At 53.1% G+C, this 27,682-nt stretch overlaps 1 protein-coding gene across 1 annotated transcript in view; it reads left to right on the top strand.

Moving 5' to 3' along the window:
- The window catches only part of FAM178B (family with sequence similarity 178, member B), an 85,596-nt gene that overhangs the window by 45,079 nt on the left and 12,835 nt on the right, over nt 1-27,682 (top strand). Inside the window, exons 9-13 of the mRNA XM_012641875.1 lie at nt 2,584-2,677; nt 3,041-3,217; nt 3,423-3,520; nt 16,029-16,116; nt 24,220-24,345. Coding sequence (XP_012497329.1) covers nt 2,584-2,677; nt 3,041-3,217; nt 3,423-3,520; nt 16,029-16,116; nt 24,220-24,345 — 583 coding nt within the window. The remainder of the gene's footprint in view (nt 1-2,583; nt 2,678-3,040; nt 3,218-3,422; nt 3,521-16,028; nt 16,117-24,219; nt 24,346-27,682) is intronic.

A 27,682-nucleotide genomic window follows, 5' to 3' on the forward strand; every position in this document is an offset into this window, starting at 1 on the left:
TCCCCTCTCCCATTAGCTCAGCATCAGTTCCTCTTCATTGCATTAAGCTAACAGGTGAGCTTTGTTTAGCAGTACAGGCCTATGGGAGAGCACCCTGCTAACTGCCAGCATACAGCCAGCGTGCTGGTGCCCCAGCCGCTGGGCACCTTCAGATGGCTCTCAGTTACAGTGGTCATGGTGTGAAGACACTTTGCTTACCATCTTCCCTCTGAGGACACAGGCGTGCCATACACATGGTCACTTTATTATTCAACTTTTGGGGAAAGAAGATGTAGAAACCCAGGTTGAGGTCAGTGATGTCCCCCTCGTAAAACTACTTAATGAGTGTAGAGCAGCGTCACTGAGACCCAAATACCAGCTCCTGGATGCTGGGCACAGACAGGCTAGGAGCCCCAACTAGTACAGGCAGCCGGGGTGGGGAACAGGGGTGGGACTGATGAGGCCACTCTGCTTGTGGAGTCCTGTGGTGGGGCCATCAGCTCTCTCTTAACCTGCTGAGTCCAGGAGGGGAGCAGGGAATGACAGGCTGTGACTTCCCCTGCTATGCTGCATGGCCTCTCGCTGGAAGCAGTGGTGGAGTCCTGGGGATCAGCTGATGATACGTCTCAGAATAGCAGTCACAGATGCCAACTCTTCAGTCAAGTGAGTGCTTAGGCAAGGAATGGAGGACCCCCATTATATTGCCTGTCAGCCTGCTGTTCCCAAGGAGAAATGGGCCAGGGAAACTGTGGAGCTCACGCTAGGAGGCCATCCACCCCCTCACTTGGGAGGGCTGGACATTCCTTCCCAAGGAGGAGAGGGCCCTTGTCACAGCCACACTTCCCCTCCCCCGCTTCAGGAAGAAGCGTTACCAGCTCATGGTTTCTATACTCCTCCCTTTGGCAGCACCAGATTTCTGAAAGCCCATTTCTCTTCAGACTTTTGAAGTTGACTCTGGCTGCCCTGCCCTTTGGGAAATCTAAAAGCATGCCCATCCATGCTTGTGTATTTGGTGCATGCTCATAGGCTGGTACAAACCAGGAGTCCCCCTCACCTACTGGCGCATACAGGCCCAGTGTGTGCCCAGATGTGCAAACGCCTCGCCCATTATCTGGCCTTAATAAATGCTACAATCTGGAAGGAGAGCTGAGCCCAGACCCCCACACCAACTTTGGTTTATTGGTGCCAACTTCGCACTGCCTAGGAGACGGATCTTTCCTCCTTCTCCTCTGAGCGGCAGCACCAGTGCCAGGAAATAAAGAAAAGCAGAAACTTCACACTCTTCCCCATGCCCATGGCAGGGTGGCCACCCGAAGCCCATTGTCGTCATCAGCACTAACTGCGTTTACCGCGAGCCTACTGTTCCCAGGAACATTAAGCGCGCTCACGAGAGCTGAGCAGTAGTTGAGACAGCAAAGGGGAGCCTCGTCGTGAGCTCGCCCAACTTATCCGAAATCTACAGTGCACATTTGCCAGAGAGAGGACGATGTAGCGAGGGGGGGCCCGGGAAGCTGCAGGACAGGTGGTAGGACTGTGCCGTCCACTACAGCCGCCCTCGCTGTGAGCCTCTCGCCACCCTGAGTGTGGCTCTGGTCTTTATAGGGGGTTGTTTTAGTCCACAGCCCTGGCCTCTACCCTCATCTGGGGCTCAGCTAGATACGTCTCATCACTGGGAGAACTGGCCACACTGGGCTTGTCAGAAGACAACACTCGGCTCCAGGCAACACTTTTTGGAGGGGGGTTTCCAAGGAACCGTTTTTATTCTGACTTTCACCTTGCTGACTTTAGAAGCTAATCCCCACGTTAGCTAGCACGTGCTGTGCCTTGCAGTGCACACAGAGTCTCCACCGTCAAGTGGACAGAACTCTTTTGAGGAAGACCCTTTGGGGGGACTGGAGGTATGATTTTCTGCTTTCCAAGTCCCAGAAACCTGAAGCTGGAGGCCTCACGGGAATGGCAGCATGCGGGAGCCACCACCAAAGGGACCCCATGGATGCCCACCTCCTGGTGTTCACCCCCCATGGAGCCCCTCCCACACCAAGTCAGGCCACCTGCGTGACCAGCAGGAGTCAGCCGAAGAGATGGGATGTCACTCCAAGATTAGGTTATGAAGGGCTGCAGCTCTGTCTCCCGCGTATATTCCCCCTTCCTCCCCCCCCAGATAGCTGGCTTTGGAGAAACCAGCTGCCATGTCGCAAGACCTATGATGAGGCCCATGTAGCAAGGAAGTGGGGCCTGCCGCTCAGTGACCATGTGAGTGAGCTTGGAGGCAGGTCCTGCAGCCCAGTCAAGCTGAGACGACTGCAGCCCTGCCCAACATCTCAACGGCAACCTTCTGAGACCCTGAGCCAGAACCACCCCACTTAGCTACCCCTGCGTACTTGGCCCCCAGAAACTGGGTGAGATACCAAATGCTGTTTTTGAACCACTGGGTTTTGGAGTAATTCGTTATGCTGCAGTAGATGACCAACACACAGGGCAGCGATGTCCTTGCTGAATGGGTCATCTGAGTTCTCTGCACCTGAGCAAGCAGAGACCTCCCTCTGCCTCAGTTCTCCCCTCATGCCCTCCTATTTCATTGTCATCTCTGTTGTCCTACCTTAGAGTGCTTAGAAGTGAGGCTGGCCTGAGCGGAAATGAGCAGCAGGACACTCCCCAGGAGGTTGCCGTGGACATTAGTCTGAGCTACATCTGTAAGGTGAGTCAGGCTGCCTGCCTCTTCCCGGAGCGCTCTTGGCTTGAAATCCAGACCCATTCAGCAGTTTAATTCAGTGTCATCGAGCATCTGTGGTGAGCTCAGCACCATCGCAGGCACTGTGCTGGCTGCGAGGCCTGACTGATGCTGCAGAAAGCACACCCTCTGCATGCCTGTGCCTGCCACTGGGGACCCCAGAGGGGGCCTCAAATCCAGGCCTTGCTGCTTGTTTTCTCAGCTCCTACCCAGTTTGGCCAAAAGGGTTGGCAGTGCCGACTGTCTCCCAAGGAGATGGTCCCCTAAATCCTCTCCCCCACCCCTCGTCATGTGGCCACCCCTACCCTCGTTTTCTCCCTCTCTGTCCAGTTCCTCACGCTGTGTGCCCTGGCCCAGCCAGAGGCCTACACTGACGGGAGCCTCTTGGGCCTGATTGAGCTGCTGTGTCATGCTGGCCTGGACGTGGGGCTCCGACTGCTGCCTAAGGTCGACCTCCAGCAGCTCCTGCTCCTGCTTCTGGAGAACATCCGGGAGTGGCCGGGGAAGGTACTGCATACCCTGCGCCTGACCCACGCACTGGGGACTGAGGGGGCCTCTTGAGTGTCCTGGATGGGGACAGCACTGCTCAGAGGTCATCGGAATGTGCCTGGCCTCTGTGGCTGTCCCCGTTACTCTCTCAGTGGGCTGGGTGGCAAGGTCAGAGTGGAAGGCAGCTCAGCCTACAGCCTACCTGGTGCCTTCTTACCCGTAGCTCCAGCAGCTGTGCCGCACCCTGAGCCAGGCGTCCGACCACCACCACAACCTGCTGGCGCTTGTGCAGCTCTTCCTGGACTTGACCTCCCGGAGCAGGTGGGTGCTGCTGCTCCTCCTCCCTCAACACTCCTCCCCACCAGGTCCTGCCTGGATCCAGGATCCTCCCCAGCAGCCCCAACAAACCTCCTGCCCAACTTCTAAACCCCAGGGAGGAAGAACTAAAAATACAATTTACTAATGAGTTCTTTACAAATGAAAAAAAGCCTAATTTTCTTAACATGGTCTTATTAGCAAAACAATTGCCTTGTGCAATTAGCTCCTGCCTGCAGTGCCCCCGCCCTCCTTTCTCTGGGGCTCCCTCCCCAGTCTGGCTGTGGTTCCCATTCAGGCCTCAGATGAATTACATCCCCTGATCACCTGCCTCCCGCCCCTCCCAAACTCTCAATTCATCATTCTGTTTTACTGTGTGCACAGCATCTGTCTCTGCCAGAAATTATCTTACTCTTTGTGTCCTTCTTTACGGCTGCCTCTCCTTCAAGTCATCTGCACCAGAGCAGGTCCCTGATCAGGAGCACTGCCATATTGCCCCAGATCTAGAACGGTGCCTGACACGCTGTTGGCACTTTGTAAATTCTTTTCCAATGAATGAACAAGCCGAACAAATTCAGCACAGGAGGAGGCAAGACACATTGGCTGTGTCTGGCCCTGTCTCTCCTCATCTCTCCACCTCCTTCTCCCACTCTCCTCTCCTCTCTCTGGGCCCATCCCTTTGCAGCTCCTCTGCCTGGCATGATGCTCCTTCTCAGCCCCAGCCTTCAGCAGGCACCCTCCACTGGGCCCCGTTCCCCTGGGTCTCTCTGGAGGGTGGCCTCTGGGAGCAGGCTTGGAGTTTGAATCGCCTCACACCCCCAGGGCCCAGCCGGGTATAAGCTCTGCTCACTGACCAAATGAGTAAGTCAGGTCCAGTCATCCTGACTCAACTTCGATCCTGAGGTGGAGAACTCCATCTCTTTCCCGTGAATCTGGTTGGAAGAGAGCCTGCCATTCCACAGACCTGAGAGTAAAGTTTTTACTCTGTATTTGAAAGAACTGGGTTTCTGGTTAGCTCTGTCCGAGGCCTCCAGGGGCCTCAGTGGTTGCCGCCTTCATTCAGCCCAGACACCTGGGATTTCTTTCCACGTGATCTGGAGAGGCCAACCCCTGCCTCCCGGTTGCCCGGCGTCCCACAAACCGCTCATCCACTCCATTGCCCAGGCTGGAAATTGCAGTCCTAGAGGTTTCTTCCATCCTTGCCTCGTTATTATCCCTTTCATCCCTAAATCCTGTCCATTCTGTCTTCTGAATCCTAAATCCTTACCTATGGCTACCTCCCCATGTCAACTTGGGTCACTTCTAATCAGTCATCTCCTTCCCACCCTGTCCTGCTTCCTCACCGGCTCACCTGGGGGGTGGCAGACGCATTCTGCCTCTTCCTTCCCTGCCCTAAAGTCTATCCGCCTTGCCTTGCTCCCCCTTGCCTTGCTCCCCCTTGCCTGCAGGGCTGGGTCCAGATACCTCAGGCTGACCCCCAGGGCCACGTCATCCAGCCCAATTTCCCATTTGCTCCAGCCAGGCCATGTTGTTTGTGGTTGTTTATCACACACACATTTACAATAAACCTCATTCTTTTTCATAGCTGCATAATATTCCCTAGTGTGTGTGCAACCAGTCCTCTAACTCTGGACATTCATCCAGTGACGGTCCATCTGAGCTTTGGGCATCTGTGCAAATATTTCTGTGGGATGAATTTTTTAAAGTGAAATTACAGTCTTAAAGTATATACATTTAAAATTTGGCCTCCATAAAAAAGCTGAACCTATTAATAATCCCACCAAAGGATACGAAAATGCCTGTTTTTCCACATTCTCATTAACACTACATATTCTCAGTTTTGTTTTTAAGTTTTAGTCAATCTGGTGAGGGGAAAATATCTTGTGGTTCTAATTTTCATTTCCCTGGTTGCCAGTTAAATTGAGTTTCTTTTCATGTTTGTTGGTCTTTTGTGTTTCTCTCACTGTATATTATCTTTTGATATTTCTTACCCACTTTTCTATCAGGTAATTTATCTGATTCACTATATTGACCTACATGTTGTTCATTATATACATGACAATATATTTTCTCCTAAGGTTGTAAATTGTCCTTTTTAAATCTTTCTGTGTTGTGTCTTTCAGTGACCTAGAATTTGTTTTGGTTTTCTTTTTTACTTTTTCAGTAGATTTTAAATTTCAGAATAGATTTAGACTTATAGGAAAGTTTCATGGATAGTACAAAGTTTTGATTGGGATTTTTGTGTAATTAAATCTTTCTATCTTGAATAGGAAGGCCTTCCCCACCCCAAGACCATAAAAATAGCATGTTCTATTTTCTTTCAGTACTTACATAACTATGTTTCTATCAGCTCTTAATGCCATCTGTAATCTATTTTTCCTAGGTATGAGACAAGGATCTAACTTGATTTTTTTCCACCTCAAAAGAGCCAGTGGACCCAACACCAGTTGTTTTTGTTTTAATATTAAATAATTCATCCTTTTGCAACAGATTTGAAGCTATCTTCATATCCTAAGTATATGACTTTGCTGGCCCATCTGCTAGCCATGTTAAACTGATTTCAGAAATCAGTGTCTTTTGCAGGGTCTCTTTGTAGCTGCAGGGCCTGTGGTAAGTGCCCCTTAAATGCCGAGGAGGGAATGAAACGGAGCGCCCTTCCCCTGGCTTTCAGACAGACTCGTCAACGGGGTAGTACCTCGTGCCAAGAGCTTTGCTAGGGAAGAGGGTTCCTCGTCGTAATCAGTGTGATTTAGTATATATTTTTATTAATTTTATTTCTTTTTCTAAATAGATAAAGCATTCAAATAACACAAAATTCAAAAGATGCCAAGGAGTAGATATTGCAAACAGGCCCTTACCCCTGCGCCAGAGCCATCTGGCTGGTCCCCGGTCTTTGTGTGCATGTGCGTGTGCGTGCATGTTCTCCCCACGCCTTCTTTTTTCTTCAAGGTATATTTTGGGAGTCGTTCCAAATTGGGTGGTAAAGAGCTTCTAATTCTTTCTTCCAACTGTGTTGTATTCACTGTGGGTCTTTAGTTAGCCGCTGCCCCACTGTGCTGCCTGTGGTGGTGATGGAGAAGCGTGCTGGCTGCAAGCTCTGTCCTTGCTGGGGGCTGCCCCACTGGGCTCAGTGCCCAGACTGACCCCAGGAGGAGGGCGGATTGTTGTACAGGGGCTGTCACACTCCTGGTCTGCTCGACTGACTGGTTGAGCACAAAGCGAGAACTCCCACTGACATTTGTGCATTCCCCCCCACCCCCTTGTTGATCAAGACTTCATGGGATGTGCTGCAAATTTAAGGAAGAGTTGAGCTTCACCAGGAAAAATGAAAGTAAATACTAGGGCAAACCACCTGAAACAGGGCCAATGGGAAGAGGAAGTCCTTGGAGGGAAGCCTGCCTTGGGAAGGTGGTCTTGCTGGGGCAGCTCCCATCCCAGTTCCTGTCGAGGGCTGCAGCGTGGGCAGCCTCTCCACGCAGGAGCCCTGTCAAGAGGAAGAGGGAAGCTGCTCACCCTCCACCGAAAGCTGATGTTCCCAGGCCCCGGGCACCTGCCTCCTTCACCATCTGTGGCTGTTCATTAAACATCCTGTGCATGCTGCTTCAAAGTAGAAGGCACGATGAAACCAGCCTAAGCAGACTGCCTGGTCAGATGGAGGAGTGGACGAAAGCTTCCGAAAACGGTTCACAAAACTGGCCCTGACACTGACGTAGAGTTCTTCAGCCAGCAGATCGGCATAGATCTGAAAGGACAGTGCTGCCCAGCATTGGCAGGGTGTGAGGAAGCAGGCATATGCTTCTCTCTGCTCACGAGGTGCCTGCCCGCAATCCCTTTGGAGGCCAGTTTGGCAAAATCAAGCAAATGACTTAAGACTGTGCAAACGCTTCCACAAATAATTTAACCTGAGGGAACTAGATCGTACAAAGATTTATTGACAAGGATGTTTAGCATAGTGATGTTCATAATAGTAAAAAATTGGAAACCAGCCTCAACCCCAGGATAAATTAAGTTCTGCCCATACTATGGAATATTTTATGGTACTTAAAATGACATCACAGAAGAAAGGAAAAGTGAATGAAATAATGCTAAATGAAAAAAAGGCTTTAAAACCGTATGTAAAGTATGATGCCAGTTTTGTTTGAGAGGAAAAAAAGGGTAAGTTTGCTGGGCATGGTGGCTCACACCTATAATTCTAGCACTTTGGGAGGCTAAGGCCAGAGGATTGCTTGAGGCCAGGAGTTGGAGGCCAGCCTGAACAACATAGTAAGACCTCATCTCTACAATAAATTTTCTTAAAAATTAGCCAAGCATGGTGGCACACTCCTGTAGTCCCAGCTACTCGGGAGGCTGAGGCAGGAGAATCACTTGAGCCCAGGAATTTGAGGTTGTTCTGAGCGATGATGACACCACTGCGCTATAGTCCAGGCAACAGAGCGAGACCCTGTCTCAAATAACAAAAATATAATCTGTGGGTGTTGAGATTAATGCAAGTGAATTGGCCATCTGTGGGCTTGTTTTTCCTTTCTAAATGCCCTGTTGGCCTCCTGGCTTCTGCTCTCAACCTCACAGCCAGTTCTCACCATGTAGTGAGAATCACTTTTATTTACCACATATTTACTAAGCATCCATGATAGCCTAGTCACCATTCTAGGTGCTGGGGACACAGCCGTAAAGGAGACACAGGCCTCACCTTCAGGGAGCTTATAGTCTGATGGGTGAGGGAGCATAGGTTTTTTAAGTTTTGTTATAGAAAATTTCAGAACATGTACAGAAGTAGAGAGGATAGAAGTGGACTCCATGCGCCCGTGTTCCATCTCAGCAGATTGTCACTATGGCCACAGCAATTCCTCTTGCCTTCAGCTCCTCCCCACCCCTGCCCCAGATCATGGTGAAACTAATCCCAGACTTCTTATCATCTCATTCAGTAGGTATCTCTAAAAGATAAGGCCCTAGTAGGTTTTTAAAAACATAATTACAGCGTTATTGTCAAACCTAAAACATATAGCAATAAAAGAACTACCATAAGCAATTGAGTCACTTCCCTGCCCAGGCTCCGCTATTCCAAGCCTTCCTTGTCTTACAAGGAAACCTGGAGTCTTGAAGATGGCCGGTAAGGCCCCTCTGACTCACCTGGGCTCTTCCTCTCGCTGGCCTTGGGGCACGGCAGACACTTGCATCTTGATGCCCCCCCAAAAACTGGCCGGAGACGCCCACTTTCACAGTCATCACCGTAGAAACCTCAGCTGATCGTCCCTTCCAGATTAGCTCCCACCTCTGGGCTCTCTAGAACCTCACTTTTCTGTATTTTTCTCCACCGACTTACCAGTACCAGAAATTTATTCGTTCGTCTGTCATCTGCCCTCTCGCCCATCAGAGTGTAAGCTCCCTGAGGGCGAGGCCTGTGTCCCTTCGTGGCTGTGTCCCCAGCACCTAGAACGGTGACTAGGCTATCATGGTGCTTAGTAAATATTTGATAAGTAAATGCCAACATTTGACTCTCTTCTTAACTCGGTTTCTGTGATGGAAATATATTGAGGTTTTTTCTGAGGGGGGAGTGTTCCCAGAATTGGCCATCCTTCCTGTGTTGGGAAAAATTCCTCATCGTGCCTCCCTCTACATGGAAGCTCAGAGCCAAATCTTCCCTTGTTCCACCTCCTGGGAGCTAGATCCAGCTTAACTGACTGGCTGCTCCTGAGGCAAGGACCCAGGGACAGCAGCCCTCGCCAGGCTCTTCCTGGGCAGGGGCCTTGCCTGGACCAGTGCTGCCCAGGGCCCCTTGGCCAGCTTCTCCACCTTCCCATGTATCCCGGAGCTCCCCAGTATCTTCTCAGCGCCTTTTCTAGCTGAAGCAGCCAGCCGGGAAGGTTGTGGCTGAGCACCGAGGAAGAACTGGCTGGTGGAGCAGGGGTGCAGGCAGCCGGGCAGAGAGCAGCCCTCAGGTCTGCGCCAAGCTAGAGCAGGGACGTGTGCAGCTGCACCATGGCTTCCCTCGAAGCCCTCCTGTCTCCTCCCTGTTCCCACTCACTCTCCTCACTGTGGGACAAGGGCCCTCACCTTTCCTTCTCCAAGCTCACCGCTGTGTCCAGGCCCGGGGTCAGTTCCTGGAGGCCCATGCTCCCCCGTAGACTCCCTCCCTTGTTCTTTAGATCTGCCTGACCTGAACCTGCGCGGCCACATGGAGTGGTGCTCCACAAAGATCCTTGTCCCCACCTTGGCCCCTGACCCCTTTGGGCTGCCAGGAGCCAATCTGTGAGTTCCTGGTCAGCCTCCTCGGGCCCTCAGCAGATTCCAGACTCCATCCCACTTCCTGATGCTGATGCCTCTGCATTCCTGCAGACAGTGTTATCCCTGACACCTCTGCTATGCAAACCCAGTGCACTCAGCTCTCACCTCCTTCCTTTCCACCAGACCCACAGTTCTGGATCCCAGCAGTTCTGCCTCTTCCAGAACCTTTCTTCTGCAGTCACCCCTCCACGCTCCTGTACTGTTGGCTTTCCACCCTCTGCTGGCTCACTCTCCACAGCAAATAAAGGCGTTCGTGTCTCCCACCTTGAGATGGCAATTCTGCCTCCACCCACGGCTGCCTGCAGCTCCTGCCAGCCCCAGGCTTCCTTCCCCCACTTCCCCGTGTCTGAATCCTGCCCACCCTTGACACGTTGGATTCTTCAGCGCCGTGGAGTAAGGAGTTCTCACAGGAGAAGACAGACATTCAGGCCTCTGGGGGTGGACAAGGCCAGAACATTCTGGAAGGAGGCAGTCAAGGTCCAATCAACCTGAAGATTTCAGAAAGGCACCAAATCTGGAGGAGCAAGAGGCTGGGAGGAAGACAGCAAAGGAAAACTGCTCTGTCTCCAGTGACCTCCTGAGGCCTTTCCTCATGAACAGTCATCACCTTCTTCCTTGGGCTGCACAGTACCACTCTCCTGACCTCCTCTCTCTCTCTGGCCGCCTTAGTTGCCATCACCAATGGGCCTTCTTCCACTAGCCCTTGAGTCTTGGTGTGCCTCAGGATTCTGTCCCAGTCCCTGTTCTCTCATGGCTCAGGCCCACAGAGCCAGCTGTGCTGGGTGCTCCACCCAGATTGCCTCACTTTGGGACTGAGGCGCTCACTCCCCAGCTGCTGGGAGTGTTGCCCTGCTAGCCTGCTGCAGGAGTCACCTCTGCGAAAGAAGGTCACCTTATTTAGGGTCGGGCCCCTTCCTTGAGAGCAGCCCGATGCGAGGCACAAAGGTCTTCCCCATTGCCTCAGTTCAGCAAGTCTCTGAAGGACCTTGCCGGCTCCAGAGCCCCTCACAGGGCCAGCTGCGGCCTTCACTGTGACTGTGTGGCAGCCCAGCTTTCTCTGCTGTCGAGACCTACTTCCTTTGCTCCCCTACAGGAGCTGGTCCTGAGGGCACCCTCTTCCTCCTGCCCGCCACACGTTTCTGGCATGCCGATGTCCATTTCAGAGTCCCCTTCCTGGGAAAGCCAACCTGAGACACCATCTCATCCACATCTGAGGATTCAACTCCAAGCACATGCTAGCAGCTCCCAAATCAATACCTTTGTCCTGACTTCTGCTAAGCAACAGATCCGGGCGAGTATTTCAGATTCAGTGTGGGAAACAAAGCCTTCTAAGGAGGACCACCTTGCTCTGTCTTTCACAGCTCGGTGAGGCTGGAGTGCAGCTCATAGCTCATAGCTCACTGCAGCCTTGAGCTCTTGGGCTCAAACAATCTTCTCACCTTGGCCTTCCGAGTAGCTAGGATGACAAGTGCAGCACCACCACACCCAGATAATTTTTTTATTTTTTTGTGGATATAGGGCCCAACTGGCTGTCTCCCTTCACTGACCCTGGGCTGTGAGCATCGTAGGGACAGGGCTGTGGCTTTGTTCTCTGGGTCCTCGGAGCCCAGCACAGAGGAGGGGCTTGGGGAGCATGCATGGGCAGTTGCTTCTGGAGGGCAGATTTCAAAAAAGTGTAGGGAAAGAGATAGGACTTTTTAAAATTTCTTTGTAGTAGCAGATTCTAAAAAGAAGTCAGGTTCAGGTGGGCTGGGAGACCCTGCACTAAAGGAGTATGGATTGCAAGTGAACCCAGTGAGGAAAAGGGGGAAAATGTCTAAAGACTGCAGAGGCTACACCTAGAGCTCATGCATGATCTCAGGTTTTGAAAGACACGGAAGATAGAAGGGTACAAAGCAAGGCAACTGGACGAGTGGCATGGACCAGTGGTAGTATGGTTGGGAAATGCTAAGAGCCATAAAAGGGGCTTCTGTGTAGTTGTTTTTGAAGCAAGGAGTGCTGTTTTGGGCTGACAGTAAAATGTTAACACTGACGAATAGAGAGCAGCACCGCGTGATTCCTATTTTGCTTCTGTCTTCTTTGTTGAGAATAATTTTCACCTGAAATCCAATATTGGTCGGAGGGAGTTAAAGCCTAAGATAGCGCAGGAGGCCATACAACAGCACCTCACTGTGCAGATGAGGTTCAGTGCCCTCCAGTGGGAGCATGTCCCACCCCTGCTGGGAGACATGCAGATGGGTGCCCTAACTCCATGGGGACGTGTGGAGGTGGAAGGTTTTTGGGAGATAGGGTGATGGTGCTTGATGTGCCCCCTCAATCCCCTAGGGCACGGTTTGTGAGCACGTACTTAGAAAAGGAAGCACTGGTTTCTACAAGTCCTAAGACTAAATCAGGCCAGGTGCGGTGGCTCACGCTTGTAATCCCAGCACTTTGGGAAGCTGAGGAGGGAAGATCGCTTCAGGCCAGGGGCTCCAGACCAACTGGGCAATATAGTGAGACCCCATCTCTACAAAAAAGAAAATAAAAATATTAGGCATGGTGATGCATGCCTGTCATCCTAGCTACTTGGGAGACTGAGGCAGGAGGATCACTTGAGCCCAGGAGTTTGAGGTTGCAGTGAGCTATGATGATGCCACTGCACTCCAGCCTGGGCAACAGAGTGAGACCCTGTCTCTTAAAAATAAAAAATAGAGAGAAAGAGACTGGACATGGTGGCTCATGCCTATAATCCCAGCACTTTGGGAGGCTGAGGTGTAGGATTACTTGAGGCCAGGAGTTCGAAACCAGCCTGGGCGACATAGACCACATCTCTACAAAATAAAAAATTAACCAGGCATTGTGGCATGTGCCTATAGTCCTAGCTTACTCCAGAGGCTGAGGGGAGAGGATTGTTTGAGCCCAGGAGTTTGAGGCTACAGTGAACTATGATCATGCCATGGTACTCTAGCCTGGCCAACACAGCGAGACCCTGTCTCTTAAAAAAAATAATAAATAAATAAATCATACCAGGCTGGCCTCACTTATTTTTTGACAGGTCAACGGGAACCATGCTCTGGAGAGGACTGTGGGATACATGTATCTAGGTTTTGGTAGGGCACTTGGTAGATCTGTCATCACATCCTGGGGACAACGTGAAGGAACGTGGGCAGAATGATGGTCGAATGAGGTGGGCTGGCCATCAGAGCGCACCCGGAGGGCAGTCCCCTGTGGCACCGGAGTTCCGTCTTCACTGACAGGTTGGCCAGGACAAAACCAGGGTTTTGGATGAGGCCATTAATGGAACAATGGTCAGATTCACAGATGACATGAATACAACTGACAGCAGATTGAAGATCCCAGAAGATCTCAACAGACCGTAATGATGGGCTAAGAGAAAAGAGAAGCCCAGCTGCACAATTAAGAACAGGAGCTGGGAAATGGGATTTGACAGCAAGACGTGTGAAAAAAAAGACTTTGGGCTCAATCTGTTAACTGCATCGCGTTGTGGGGCTGCCAAGAAAATGAGCATCAGCCTCAGCTCCGAGCATCTCACTTGACAGGGAACATTGACAACCCCCGGGCCGTCAGAGGCCCCAAACCAAAATGGCAAATCGCTTCCAAAAGACGGGAACATGGGGCTGTTGTTCCAGCAGAAGGGGCAGCCAGGGGAAGGCAGCAGCTTCCTTCACCGATCAGAAGGCTCCCTCCTGGGGCCCCCAGAGCACAGGATTCAGAAGCTTTGGGTGGAAGTCCCAGAAGAACAGATTTTGGCAAAATGTGGGAACAACTTCCTTTGGTTAGTTCCAATAGATGAACTGGGCTGTCTTGGCAGATTCTGCACTTCCTTTGCTGAAATGAACACTTGTTAGGGGTGTGGCAAAGGGAATTAAATGGATAACTATGCAGACATTAGACTGGTGACTTAGGTGTTTTCTAAGCCTGAGGTTCTACGATTGTATGATACAAAGATAAGAAGAATGGAAAGTGGGTTATGATTGTCTACACGTACCTTTTATTTACTTATACATGCAGGAAAGGACACATATCATAGGTGGACACTCGGTGTACTTTGCAGACACCATCTGTGTACCCCTTGACAGAGCATCAGTTGCTCCCTGGAAGCCTCCTCTGCAGAGGCGGCGGCTTCGCTGACTTCCATCACACAGGCTCACTTGCCTGTCTGCACATTTGTAGATTAATATTAATAGCTTCCTTAGCACAGCGTTTGGTTTGTGGGATTCCTCCCTATTGTTGTGAGTGGTTGTGGACAGACCCCTTGCGTGGTGGCTCTGTGGCCGGCTGTATCCCGCTGCCTCCTCCTGTGCACACTGTATGCCAAACACGTATGTGATGACCAGTCTGGTGGCTGTGGGCTTGCCACCAGGGAGGTTACACCAGCTTCCGAGCCCAGGCCCTGGTTTTCCTGCCTGGGTAGCACACACATGCCAGATAGAGGAGTTCAAGTGAAGGACTGAGGAGCGGGTGGTGTGACAGGCAGCGGATGGATGAGAGGGGCCATGGACAGCCCCAGGGACGCAAGCTGGGCAGAGCTCTGAGCAGGGTGTCAGGCAGCATTTCCCCAGCGGAACAGGCCACTTCTGTTGCTTCCTGAGCTGCCCTAGAGATGTGGAAAAGGCAGCTCATGCCTTTGGCCAGATGCCTGACAGCCTTTTAGGGCAGTGCAGCCTTGGCAGGGCCTGGTTCCCCTCTGAGGGAGCGAAGACAAGGGGATCCAGAGGGGCTGCACTGACCCGTGTCATCACCATGATGTCCCAGCAGCCCACATGGCCTTTGCCTTTGCCTTCCTCCCTCGGTGCCCCTGCAGGCTGCCTGCCCAGCTGCACTTCTAGGAGGCTGGGAGGCAGAGCGCCTGCATTCCACTTCCCGCCTCTGTGCTATGGGTTTGGAAAAGTCATTTCCAAATTTCCCCAGTGCCTTAGGCTCCCTTGAGTGCTAATCCAGTATCCTGGTCTTACAGAGGCCCCTGGTGGGGGGGTGGAGGCGGAGGCTGGCTTGGCCTGGCCTGGCCTGGTGTGAGCGCCAGGGCTGGAGCCTGCTGCCTTATATGACAGTGGCTGGGATGGCTCCAGTGGCTTCCTCATCCTCCTTTGCCTGCCTGGTTTGAGTTCTGGGGAGACTTTGCCAGGTGGGGTCAGGCCTCCTCTAAGGGAGGGAGAGCCCACAGCCAACCTCAGCAGGCCCCTCTGCTTTCCCTCTGCAGCTTGGCTGGTGTTTGGGGTGAGGCTTTTCTTTTTCCCTTCCGTGAAGTAAGTCCTCAGCCTGTAAAAAAAAAAAGTGGTGCCACCACCCCGACTGCGTCCCAGTGGGAACTGAGAATGCAGGACTGTGTTTAAAAGGCAGGGAGGGCCGTCAGGATGAAAGGCCGTGGGCAGGGAGGGGGCTTGCCACTCTCAGACGTGGGTTTCTTTTCATCCATTCACCCCCTTGCTGCTTTTTCTGGTGCTTTTCTTCGTTTCTGGATACGGCCCCATCCTGACCCACCCGGCCTGCCTCTTCCCTTCTGGAACCACCCCCAGCACTGCTCTGTTGGCTCCCCGCACCCCCAGCTCGGCCCCTCCCTGCCTGCTGTGCATAGCGGAGCTCCCGGTGCAGGCCTCAGTTTGGATTAATGAAGCCCAGATGCAGGACTTCTGACTCTGGCTATGGAGCAGCAGCCCAGCTCAGAGGGGCTGTCTACCTCCCACAGTGCTCCTGGCCAGCTGCTGTTGGGCTCCTGTGAACAGCTGGAAAGCTGGTCCTGGCAGAGGCCTGATGGTGGGGGATGGGGAGAAAACTGAAGGTTGGGGCTGGGGGGAAGGTGTGGCCTGCACCCACGGGGGTCTGGCGTGGGGGCCATGGGTCGGGGAGAGCCGGGGATGAGGGGCTTCTGTTTGCTGTCGCATGGTTCAGTCCCAATGGGGGCTGCCTCTCCTCAGCACTCTAGTCCAGGGCACTGGGGAAGGCTGAGTGGGTACACGGTAGCCCTCTGCAGAGAGGCGTCAAGACTAAAGGGAGAGGACATGGTGGCTCACACCTGCAATCCCAGCACTTTGGGAGGCAGAGGCGGGAGGATCGCTTGAGCCCAGGAGTCTGAGGTTAGAGTGAGCTGTGAAACCCAGTGGAGATGTTCATCCCTGAAGAAGCGATATCTGCCACCTCCTGAGTGAGTCAGTTAGGACTGCTCCCCCCTTCAAGCCCACCTGCCTCTCAGATTGTCACACCCTCTCAGGCTTTGTCACTCCTCTCTCAGGCAGCTTCGAAGCCAGCTCAGCCTCATGGTCATTGCCCGAATGTTGGGCCAGGAACAGACACTCCCTCTCTGGCAAGAGAAGACCCAGGTGAGTTTTTGCCTTAGCTGGGGCAGGGAGGCCTGTGGGTGGGCAAAACACTCTCCCCACAGCCTGCTCACTCCCGAGGCTTCTCCCAAAGCCTAGGAGCCTCAGGCCTGGAGAGCTAAGCTGGGTTTGAATTTTCTACACATGTTCTTTCATTCATTAGTTACTGTTTGCATGCTGACCATGAGCTAGGAGCAGGGGGCTGGGAGCCTTTAGTACTTTTTAAAAAATTGTAAAATATACATAACATGAAATTTACCATTTCAACTTCTTTATTAACCATCTTTGTCGTGGGTTATTTTCATTGTTGTTGTTGTTGTTTTTAGAGACAGGGTCTTGCTAAGTCACCCAGGCTGGAGTGCAGTGGCCTGATCATAGCTCACTGCAGCCTCAAATTCCTGGGCTCAAGTGATTTCCCTCCCAAATAGCTGGGACTACAGGCACATGCCACCACACCTGGCTAATTTTTAAATTTTTTGTAGTGACGGGATCTCACTATGTTGCCCATTCTGGTCTCAAACTCCTGGCCTGAAGCGATCCTCCTGCCTCGGCCTCCCAAAGTGCTGGAATTACAGGTGTGAGGCACCACCCCTGGCCCTTAACTATTTTTAAGTGTAGAGTTCAGGGGCCTTCAGTACATTCACGTTGTGCAGCCATCACCACCATCCATCTCCAGAACTTTATCTTTTTCCCAAGATGAGACTCCATACCCATTGAACACTAACTCTCCACTCTTCCCTCCTTCCCAGCCCCTGGTTATATTGCTTTTTATAGGTGGAAAAACAATAAAGATGAAAACAAATACTGTTAAATTAAAACTACTCCTTCCAGTGTCCTTTTGGTCCCAGAGTTAGGCATCCTTGGGGCAGCAAGGACGTTGGAGTTCTGTCTTCCTTCCCTGTTCCTCTTCTCTCCAAAAAGCTCTGATTGCAACCCCTTGGCAGCTCAGAGGCCATCACTTCAGGGGCTCTGGGGGCAGTGTGGGTCACTGCCAGCCTGAGGATGGATGCTCGGGATGGATGCTAAGAGGCCTTTGCGTGCCCCAGGGCCTTTGCACTTGCTATTCCCTCTGCCTGCCCTCACCTCCCGAGAAATCTCTCTGGAATCCCAGAGAGTTGCTGGGTACAGCTGAACTCTCCAGCTCAGCAACACTAGAGGGGCAAGATGCTCCAGGCGGAAGGCAGTGTGCATCTCTAGTTGCTGGAGGTATACAAGGCAAGCCTGCATAACCCCTTGCCCAGCATGCTGGGAGAATGTTCTGGCACATCCCCGGGTGAGGTCGGACAATGACTGCAGGGCAGGAACTCAGAGAGGTGACCAGTTAAGTTGTCAGAGTGCCCTTGGCCTTGCTTTTGCTCCAGTTGCCCCCTTTGCCTTGAATGCTTTCCCCCTAGGACTTAGCATGGCTGGAGCTTCCTGTCATTCCAACTCCAGCTGAAATGTCACTTCCTCAAGGAGGCATTCCTGACCACCCAACCTGAAGTGCCCCAGCACTGCCTATCACTCCATCTTAAATTGCATGTGACAGTCACCTCCTGGTGTTTTCCTATTTGTTCAGCATCTGTGTTCTCCACCCTTCTCCCCCAGCAGAACATAGCCCTGGAGAACAGGGAACAAATGGTTTCCGCTCCCCACTGCCTTTTAGCACCTAGCAGTGCGTGGCACCAGCAGAAAGGCAGTGCACGCTTGTGGAACGAGCAGACACCGAGGTGGATTGTTGGGGCACATGGGGGAGAATGCACCCCAGGCCAAGGCCTTGGGGGGGGTGGCAAGGCAGTGGCCTGCACTGAGGTCACTTCACAGATGGTCCCTTTGAGGAGGGGAGAGCAAAAGGACCAAACGATGTCATGAGGAACACCCAGCGATTAAAAAGGCAGGGCAGCAGAGATGCAATGGGGGGGGCACAAGACAGAGGGACCCTGAGGGCTCTGGAAGGCAGGCATTGGTGTTGGCCAGAGGGGTCACTGAGCCCTGAGGAGCACAGCACAGTGCAGAGTGGGGGCAAGAGGGAAGATGGGAAGCGGTGGCAGTGGGGCAGTCCCCCAGGAGCAGTGTTGGCAGTGACCTGAAAGAGAGAGAGTTGCTTGAGAATCAGGGCCAATTCAAGGCTTGGGGTTTTGCTTTGATTTGTTTTTGCTTGGCCAGAGCCCCTGCAGGGAGAGTGAGGGGAGCATGGTAGGGCTGTGTTCCTGCCGGAGGCCAGAGTGACCGAGGGAAGTGTCAGGAGTACAGGCTGGGTCGCATGGGCCTAAAGGGAACTGCAAGGAGACAAGCAAAAAGGGCATGTTGGTGGCACCAGACATGCCCTCTCTCCCCCAGAGAGACCCTGGCCCAGGAGGTCTCCTCAGCTCCCAAAGGGCTGGGACCTCCTGGAGCCAGGTCCAGCCCAGCCTTTGCAGTTCCCAGCCCCACAGGCTTTTGCACACCCCAGTCGGCCCCCCTGCCTTGCACCCACCATGTGCCGCATGTGCATTAGGCACTAGCTGAGCAGCCTGTGTACCAGGCTCTGCACCAGGCGCCAACAGACGCTGGGGAGACAGCACCCAGACGACCTCAGAAGAAAGGGGTGAGCAAGCTGGCCACAGCCACAGTGACTAACACTGCCCGGGGACAGTGAGGCGGCTTCTAGAGAAGACGACCTGAGCCAGGTCTTGGAGGATGAGTCAGTGCTTGTACTGCAGAAAGGAGAGAGGGAGTGAGAGGTGCATGGCGGCTGGAGGGATGGGAAGGACCAGCAGGGGCCTGCCCATGGCTTTCCTGATATACTTCCCCATCTCACTGCAAGCCCGGGGCTGCTCACAGCCTCCTCCCAGGTCTCTGGGCTGCCAGGCACTCCCCTTTCCGGTCTGGCCTGTCAGACTGATCCTGAAACACGCCTTCAAAGGGCCACCTCGGCCCCACAGCGCCCACTCAAGCCCACATACCCCCTTCCCAACTTCTCAACATGTCTGCCCAGTGCTGCCTGCTCTCCTTGGCCTCCTTGCAGGCCAACGCAGCCTGCCCTATGCAAGCAGCCCTGCTGTGCACTGGCCCTCTCTTCCTTTCCACCTGTCATACCCACCTGCAATAGTGGTGGCTACCACGAGCATAGCACTTGGCTGTGTCCCAGATTCTGTTCTCAGTCCTTGCCCCTCGTAGCAGCCCTAGGCTGTAAAGACTGTTGCTGTCATCCATACTTTACAGATGGGGAAACTGAGACAGGGGAACTTCTTAGGGTCACCCAGCAGGGAAGCAGAGAAGCTGGGAGTCAAGTCTTGCCCTTGACCACTGCAATGTGCTGTCTCAGCCTCTCCAGCCCCTTGCTTGGCTCTTGGCAACCTGGACCACACCTGCCATGTCATACTGAAGATGCCCTGCTGGCCCCTTGAGCTTAGTCCTAGATCACAGACAGGAGGACAAAGGCTGTCCCTTCCTCTCCCTGATCGATGCACAAGTGCTCGATATATCTTATCAGTTGATTCACTGTGAAGAGGGGTGCAAGGGCTGACAATCTACTTGTGTGGGAGCAGAGGACCTGGGGTTAGCTAGGACAGAGCAATTCGCAGGGCACCAGGGGCAGGAGGCATCCCCGATGCCCAAATTGCTTGACTCTGCCTCTCCCACAAGTGGCAGTCCGAGGCCCCAGGATCAGGAGCAGACACTGGAGAACTGAACTTGAGGGACAAGACTTCTGTAGGTAGTCAGGATGCCACAACGCCAAAGCTTGCATTTTCCAGGAAAGTCCCGGGGACAGACAGTGTGTCCTGGTGTTGCTGGGAATCCTAGTGGCCTCAATCCCAGTGGGCACTGAAGATAACGCAGAGCAGAACTGAGTTCCTCCCTCTGGAAACTCACAGTCCAGAGCAAGGCAGACACAGGCATCAAGGAGGAAGTCACTTTTTGGAATACCTGATGGTGATAAGTGCTGTGGAAAAGAATAAAGCTGATGAAAGGGGACTATACGGGTGAACTGAGAATGGGACATTTAAGCGCAGACCTGAAGGAGTCAAGTAGTTTTCTTGGGAAAGAACATTCCAGGCAGAGGGAATAGCAAGTGCATAGGCCCTGGGGCATGCAAAGGCCTCTTAGGTTGGAGGGAAAACAGAGGCCAGTGTGGCTGGAGCAGAGGGCTGAGAGTGAAATAGTAGGAGTTGAGGTCAGACAGGTAAGTGGAGGCTTAGTCAACCAGAGACTCAAGGCCATAGTGAGGGTTTTGACTTTTATGCCAAAGTGGAAAGCCACTGGAAGGTTTTGAGCAGAGGAGAAACAAAGCCTGACTTGTAAACATTTTAAAAATTACTCTGGGCCGGGCGTGGTGGCTCACGCCTGTAATCCCAGCATTCTGGGAGGCCGAGGCGGGCGGATTGTTTGAGCTCAGGAGTTCGAGACCAGCCTGAGCAAGAGCGAGTCCCCGTCTCTACTAAAAAAAATAGAAAGAAATTATCTGGACAACTAAAAATATATAGAAAAATTAGCCGGGCATGGTGGCGCATGCCTGTAGTCCCAGCTACTCGAGAGGCTAAGGCAGGAGGATCGCTTGAGCCCAGGAGTTTGAGGTTGCTGTGAGCTAGGCTAACGCCACGGCACTCACTCTAGCCAGGGCAACAGAGTGAGACTCTGTCTCAAAAAAAAAAAATTACTCTGGCTGCTGTGTTGAGAATAGACAATTGAGAGTGGAGAGGAAGGAGGCAATTGTAGTAATCCTGGCGAGAGACAATAGCAGTTTGGCCTGGGGAGACAGCAATGTAGGCGGTGAGAAGTGGTCAGACTGTAGGTGCGTTTCCCAAGTATAGCCAGTGGGACGTGCATGGGAGAGAGAGGAGACAAGGACTCCAAGGTCTGTGCAACTGGCAGGATGGAGACGCCCTTTACCGAGCTAGGCAAGACACAAGTGGAGCAGGTTTGGGGAGGAAATCAGGAGTTTGTTTCTTATCCCAGGCCACCTCTTGCAACATAGCAAACCTCTTTTGTCAAACCATGTCTTCGTTTGGGGTTTGGAAAACACAGCTTCAAGTGGCTGAAATCAAGGGGGATAAAGGTTTGCTTCTACTAGGAAAAGGTAGCTGCATTCCTGGCTATTCATTTATTCACTCATTCATTTAACAGATGCTTACTAAACATACACCATTGCTGGGCACGGTGCTAGGTTATGGAGCATTGCAGTGGACAGAACTGCCCTCAGAGAGCATACATCCAGTGAGGGAAGGGGCACAGCTGAAAAATAAGAATGGAGTAAATTGCAAAGGCTGTTAGAAGGTGATAAATGCCTTGGAAAGTGTAGGGTAAGGGCATTGGCAAGTGCAGGCTGTAGGGGGACACGGGGAGCTCCGGTGGGCCCGGAGCAAAGGCAGGAAAGGAAGGAGGAGAGGAGCAGCCTTGTGGTGTCTGGTCAGAAGGCCCAGTCAGGGCACTGGCTCCAGGGAGCAGCAAAAAGGTCACTAGGACCACTTGGGGCCTCACAGACACTTGAGATCTTGGCTTCCTCCCCTGGATGAATAGGAGCCGCTGCCAGGACTTGAGCGCAGGAGATACATGCAGTGTGGACAGGTGCCTTTCAGGAAATCAGCCTCAGCCACTGCTTGCGGGCCTCTGACAGGGCTGGCCTGTCTTGCTGGGTGATCATTTGCTTCTTGCCCTAGGTGTCTGCCCTAATGGGCTGAGGCTTTGCAGTGCCGGCTCCCAGCAGTGGGGTGGGTGTGGGGAGGGTGCTGGACTGGCCTCGGCCTCACTGGGACCCACGAGGCCCAATCAAGCCTTTATCCTGGAGAGGGGTTTGTCTGTGGTAGAGACACTAGCTGGAGCATCCTGGGCTGGAAACAAAAGAAAATAAGCAATCAGAAGGCACAATGGCAGAGGCAGATCGCAGGGGCAGCCGCTTGCTGCGCTAAGTACAGCAAAGCTGTTTTCGTGGAGTGGAAAAACCAAGAGCAAGTGAGTAGTGGCTGTCTTGTGCTCCCCTGCCCAGCCCCGCCCAGGCCTCCTGTAGCAGGGAGGGTCCCAGCCAGGCGAGGCCAGGCCGCCGCCCCAGGGCCACGCTAGGGGCGTGGGCTGCAGGGCCTGGCCCCTGTGCTTGCACAGCTGTGAGCCCTGAGCAGGCAGGGCTTTTTGGAAACAATCTCGATTGTGAAGCCTGAGCAAGGCGGCACATCTGTGGTTTTGCTGGAGCCCCAAATGATGCCTCTCTTCACCCAGAACCTTCCTCCTCTTTCTCTGTCTCCTCTCCCCTTCCAAAGGGATCAGACAGTAGGCCAAGAAGCCCTGGCTTCCTTCCAGAAGCCAAGGCCCCGGGCCTGACTCCTACCCCTAGCCCAGCTGCTCTCGTGGGCTAAGCCCATGGCCAGCTGAGGTGCCGAGCAGGTGTTGGCGGGTGAGTCACGGCAGGAAGCCAGGTGTGCCAGCCGGGCTGGGCTTAAGCAGGGAGCTGAGCCAGGGGACTCGGTCCCCTAGCCCATGGCCACCCTGCATCGTCAAGATCTTAAAAGATGGTGCCTCTGCGAGCTACCTCGTATCCTCCCCCACCCCCTGTGCAGCTGGGCAGCCCTTGCTGGGGCTCAAATTGGGCACACGGGCTGGGCCTGAGGGAGTGGCTAGCTGTAGACACCTGGACTTATGCAGGTCACGTTCCCTCCCAAGCCTGTGTGTTCAGTGGGGTTGGGCAGTTTCTTCAAAAACTAAACAGGGGGTGGGGCAGCTAGTGGATGAAGTGACATGTCAAACACATGCAGTGCACGGGCCTTGTGGGGAATCTCCATCTGCACAGACCAACCAGGAGAGGACATTTTTGAGACAGAGCAAACTGAACACAGGTGTTGGTTGGTAATAAGAGATTCTTAGTAATTTTGTTGGGCAAGAAATGGTATTGTGAATATATTGAGGGAAAAAAATCCTTATCCTTTTATGTTAGAAGCTCTTTATGGGTAAAATGATCCGATGTTTGTATTTGCTTTAAAATTCTCTGGAAGGAAAAAGGGCAGGGAAGGGGTAGAGAGGAGGTGAGTGATGAAACAGGCAAGGCCAAATGATGATGAGTGTGGTCATCGCTCATAGTGATGGGCAGCTGGGGACTTAGCACCCATGGTCTGTCCTCTTCTCATATGTTGAATGTCTCCACAGTGAAGAGCTAATGAAAAGAGAGGCACACAGGGGAGAGTGGGCCGCAGAGGCGTAGTGGCAGCTCAGATGGGCAGGGTCCTCTGTGTGTGAGACCCTCCTCTTCTGGGAAGAGGGCATGTGGTCCATTTTACAGATGAGAAGTCAGGCTCTGGGAGACCACACAGCTCATTTTTTATTTCATTTTATTTTATTATTATTATTTTTTTTTTTTTTGAGACAAGAGTCTTGCTCTGCCACCGGGGCTAGAGTGCCCTGGCGTCAGCCTAGATCACAGCAACCTCAAACTCCTGAGCTCAAGCGATCCTCCTGCCTCAGCCTCCCAAGTAGCTGGGACTGCAGGCATGCGCCACCATGCCTGGCTAATTTCTTCTATTTTTAGTTGTTTGGCTAATTTCTTTCTTTTTTTTTTTTGAGACAGAGTCTCACTGTGTTGCCCAGGCTAGAATGCCGTGGCGTCATCCTAGCTCGCAGCAACCTCAAACTCCTGGGCTCAAGCAATCCTTCTGCCTCAGCCTCCCGTGTAGCTGGGACTACAGGCATGCGCCACCATGCCCGGCTAATTTTTTCTATATATTTTTAGTTGTCCGATTAATTTCTTTGTGTTTTTAGTAGAGACGGGGTCTCGCTCTTGCTCAGGCTGGTTTCGAACTCCTGAGCTCAAACAATCCGCCCTCCTCGGCCTCCCAGAGTGCTAGGATTATAGGCGTGAGCCACCGCACCCGGCCCTTTCTTTTTTTTTTTTTTAGTAGAGATGGGGTCTCGCTCTTGCTCAGGCTGGTCTCGAACTTCTGAGCTCAAGCAATCCTCCCTCCTAGGTTTCCCAGAGTGCTAGGATTACAGGCTTGAGCCACTACGCCCGGCCCACACAGCTCATAAGTGAGATGGATCCAGGTCTTGGAGGCAGGTGCTCTGACCCACTGCCGCAGCTGAGGTGTCTGGGCCAAGAGTCCCTGGAGCACCCTGAGCTCTCAGCTGCCACCTTCCGTGAGTGACAGCCTTCCTTCTTCTCCCCAGCTGTCCTCACTCAGCCGGCTCCTGAGCCTCATGAGGCCGTCATCCCTCGGGCAGTACCTAGGCTCTGAGTCCCTGCCACCCTACCAGGAACAACAGCCAAAGGCCAGTGCCGAGCTAGACTACAAGGTGAGCACTCAGCACTGCCTACCTCCCCCAGGGCATTGCCACCACAGGCAGTGGGGGAAGGCAGGACTGTCCACACTGCACAGCCTGTGGGTCCTTATGGCTGCCGGGACAGAGACCTACAGGCTGCCTCCCTGTGTTGAGAGGAGGTGCTTTTCATCTCCCATGGCCTATAATTAGTGCCTTTGCACATACCACTCATACAGGTGTGGGGGATGCCATGTGCATAGGCGTGCGGGCAGGACAGCTGTCTGGCCCTGCTCATGCGCACACTGCAGCCTTCATAGCCTGGCATGGTTTTGTGAGCTGTGGGGCTCTCTGAGGCTCTCCGTTCTTCTTGCAGCACAGTTTCGGAGGGTGCAGAGCTGAAATACTGGCATGGGGGAGGCAGAGGGGAGCATTCAGAGGAGAAATGCAGGGGATGTCTGGACACGAGGGGCATCCTTTCTCCTGGGAGACAGAGCTGGGCCCAGCCTCCCTGTTCTTTTTCACTATGGTTGCCACTGAGGCTGAGTCCTTGGCCTGTCCCCAGTTCTTCTTAATTGACTTTCCAGACATTGCCCTTCTTTCCTGAAAGCCAAGCTTTGACGGGAGTCAGGGGCAAGGAGGTACCACACGGCCTGGAGGTTGTGGGATTTGCAACAGTGAGGCCTATGGGGTCCCTGGAGCGAATGTCAGAGCAGGGGTGGTGGTGGGTATGGGGGTTTCAGAGTCGCATCCCAGGCCCAGCTCCCTGGGAAGCAGGGGGTGGCTCTCAGTGAGCTCTCCTATCCCTGGGGACTCGGGGATAAAGAATGGAGATAGAGATCATCCTAATTTAGGAGGGTGGTAACTCCAAAACTTCACTCAGAGGTTGGATGTTGATAATCCAGGAGTCCCACCTTTGGGCACCACTCTGCAAATCAGATAAACGAATTAATTACTTAATGAACACAAATGAACCATTAAGAAGATATGCTAATCCCCAGGTGCCTGCTCCTCTTCTGGAACATGTAGGGAAGGTTCTTTCAATTGTGCCTAATATTAGTGCATTTATGAGGCTGCTGCCTCCTGGGAGAGTGTGAGCTGTCTGCAGCCCCTTCTCCTCTGCCAAGTATTTCCCGGGAAACTGGAGCTGGTGGTGGGGCCTCTGGAGTGGAGGTGTGGCAGCCCCTCGGGGTGTCTGAGCAGGTCTGAGGCAGGGAAGGGGCGGGGTGAGAGAGAAAAGAAGAGGCTTATGTCTGGTCTGGCCATGAAGAGGGAGGCTTCCTGGCACCTTGGGGGCAGTCCTCGACCTTGCCTAGCAGAGATGTGGCCCATGCCAGGCTCCCACATTTCAGAGCCTTCTGGCCACAGAAAATGTGTGTTCTACAGCTGGGGAGGAGGGAGAATGAGTGGGCTGAGGGTATCCTTTATTTTGAGGACTGTCCCCATACATGTAAAGGAGGCTTGAAAAGCATCCCCTGGGCAGCTGCCATATTGGAAATGACCGTTTGGCCTGAAAATATGGAGGGGCCGGCATGTCCTAGCAGAGTGCCCCAAAAGAGTCAGGTGTGTTGGTCCAGGGCAGTGGAGGGGGCAAGTGAGGTCAAGGCAGCTCTCAGAACACCTTTCCTGCAGCCTGAGGCTACCTTGGAGCTTGCTGGGCTCCCCCTGCCCTCCGCCTCCCTCCAGTGAGGTGGCCAAGGGGAGAGGAGGCTGCACAGATGAAGAAAAGTGTGAAATGGCCTCGTTGTGTCCCCTGGGCTGGGTACTGTTCTGACTGGGAGGGGCCAGGCGGGGCAGGTGACTGGGCCTCGCGCCCACCTCAACCCAACCGACTGACTCCTCGTTAGGCCTGAGCATGTTTCATCTTCAAAGAGGATGGCTGGGCTACTCACTAGCCGGAAAGAGCAGCGGCGTCATCCACCCTGTTTTACAGGGAGCGGTGGTCTGGACCCTGGCTGAGCCTTTCATCCCAGAGCTCAAAGTCTTCGCCTTTTTCCCCTCCAGTGCAGTGGGGAAACTGAGGCCAAAGTAAGGTTGGCCTGAGGTGACCCAGCCTAGAGGAAATGGCTACTTTCCCAGCCCTCAGGGCTACTGTGCAGAGTCTTTTGACACCTGCCCATCCCCCAGGCCCAGCTCACTCCTGTCTGTGAGATTTCCTGCCCTACCGCTGCAGGGTCATAGCCCTCCTCCAGCCCTGCAGATAAACACTTCTGCTAGCCTCCTCTGTCCTCACCCCCCTCCTCCTGTCTCTGCCTCAGGCCTTGGCCCAGGCTCCTCCCTCCCTCCAAGAGGCTGCGAGAGCTGCTCCCTGGTACCCAGGGCAGAATTTTCCCTCCTCACCAAACCCATGGCTTGGCAATCTTCCGTTTACTTGCCTGGCTGTCCAGCTAGACCGTGGGCACAGCTGGTATCTCTCAGCATTGCAGCATATCTTTGGCACTAGATGAACAAATGAATGAACAAATGAATGCATCCCATTTTAATTCCTCTCTCCCTCTCTGAACTCCCTTCTTCCACCCTGTTCTGGCCATCCACTCTCCTGTCCCTATTCTGGAAACCTTCGTCTCCCTGCACGCCATCTGACCAGCCTCTGAGTGGCGGCCCCCTGGGCTTCTCCTGTTGGAGACCCTGGACTTCATAAGTGTTACCTGTATGTGAGACAGTCAATCCCAGCACACTGTTTGTAATTATAAGCTAGTGAGGTTCCTGCTGAGAAAGCTGAGCACCAAAAACTTTAACAAAAGGAGCAATAAGCTCCTGCTACAGCACTGCAGGTGGTGGGGTGGGGGAGCTGGAGAGGAGGCTGTTTGTCCCAGCTTGGTCAAAGTCCTGGCTTAACAAATTATGGCAGAGTTCACATGAAATATAAGAGCTTCTTGTGATATCCTACTTAACAAGCTAATTATTAATAAAATACTTTTAGCATTTTAAAGAACTTTTGGATAAAGAAAATGGTTGCTGAGTGCCTTGGTAGCTACGGACCACCCTATGCATGGCTGGTTTGAGCTGGGCTCTCACAGAGAAGGATAAACATCTGGGTCCAAGGGATGCCTGGGAGTCTGGTACAGGCCAGCGAGGGGCAGGTGCCCTGTTTGGCAGGGCGAGGTGGGAGAGGGTGTTTTCATACGGGAGAGTCTAATGCTCAGAGTTGACCTCCATTGGGCCTATGGGTACCCACCTGTTCTGCAAGAACTATTGCCTTGACTGCCTTCCCAGGCCTCCTTTGTGACACTGGCCTTCTGGCCCTAGGCAGACAAATGTTGCATAACTTAATTCAGTTTGCCACTATCTCCTCAAGGCTACCAGCTCAGCCCTCCAACCCAGAACCAGGGGCTTCTTGGGGCATTTTGTTTTCTTTCAGCTGACTTGCATG

The sequence above is a fragment of the Propithecus coquereli genome, unplaced genomic scaffold, assembly GCF_000956105.1.
Source record: "Propithecus coquereli isolate 6110/MARCELLA unplaced genomic scaffold, Pcoq_1.0 Scaffold171, whole genome shotgun sequence".
In the NCBI taxonomy this organism is placed as follows: Eukaryota; Metazoa; Chordata; class Mammalia; order Primates; family Indriidae; genus Propithecus; species Propithecus coquereli.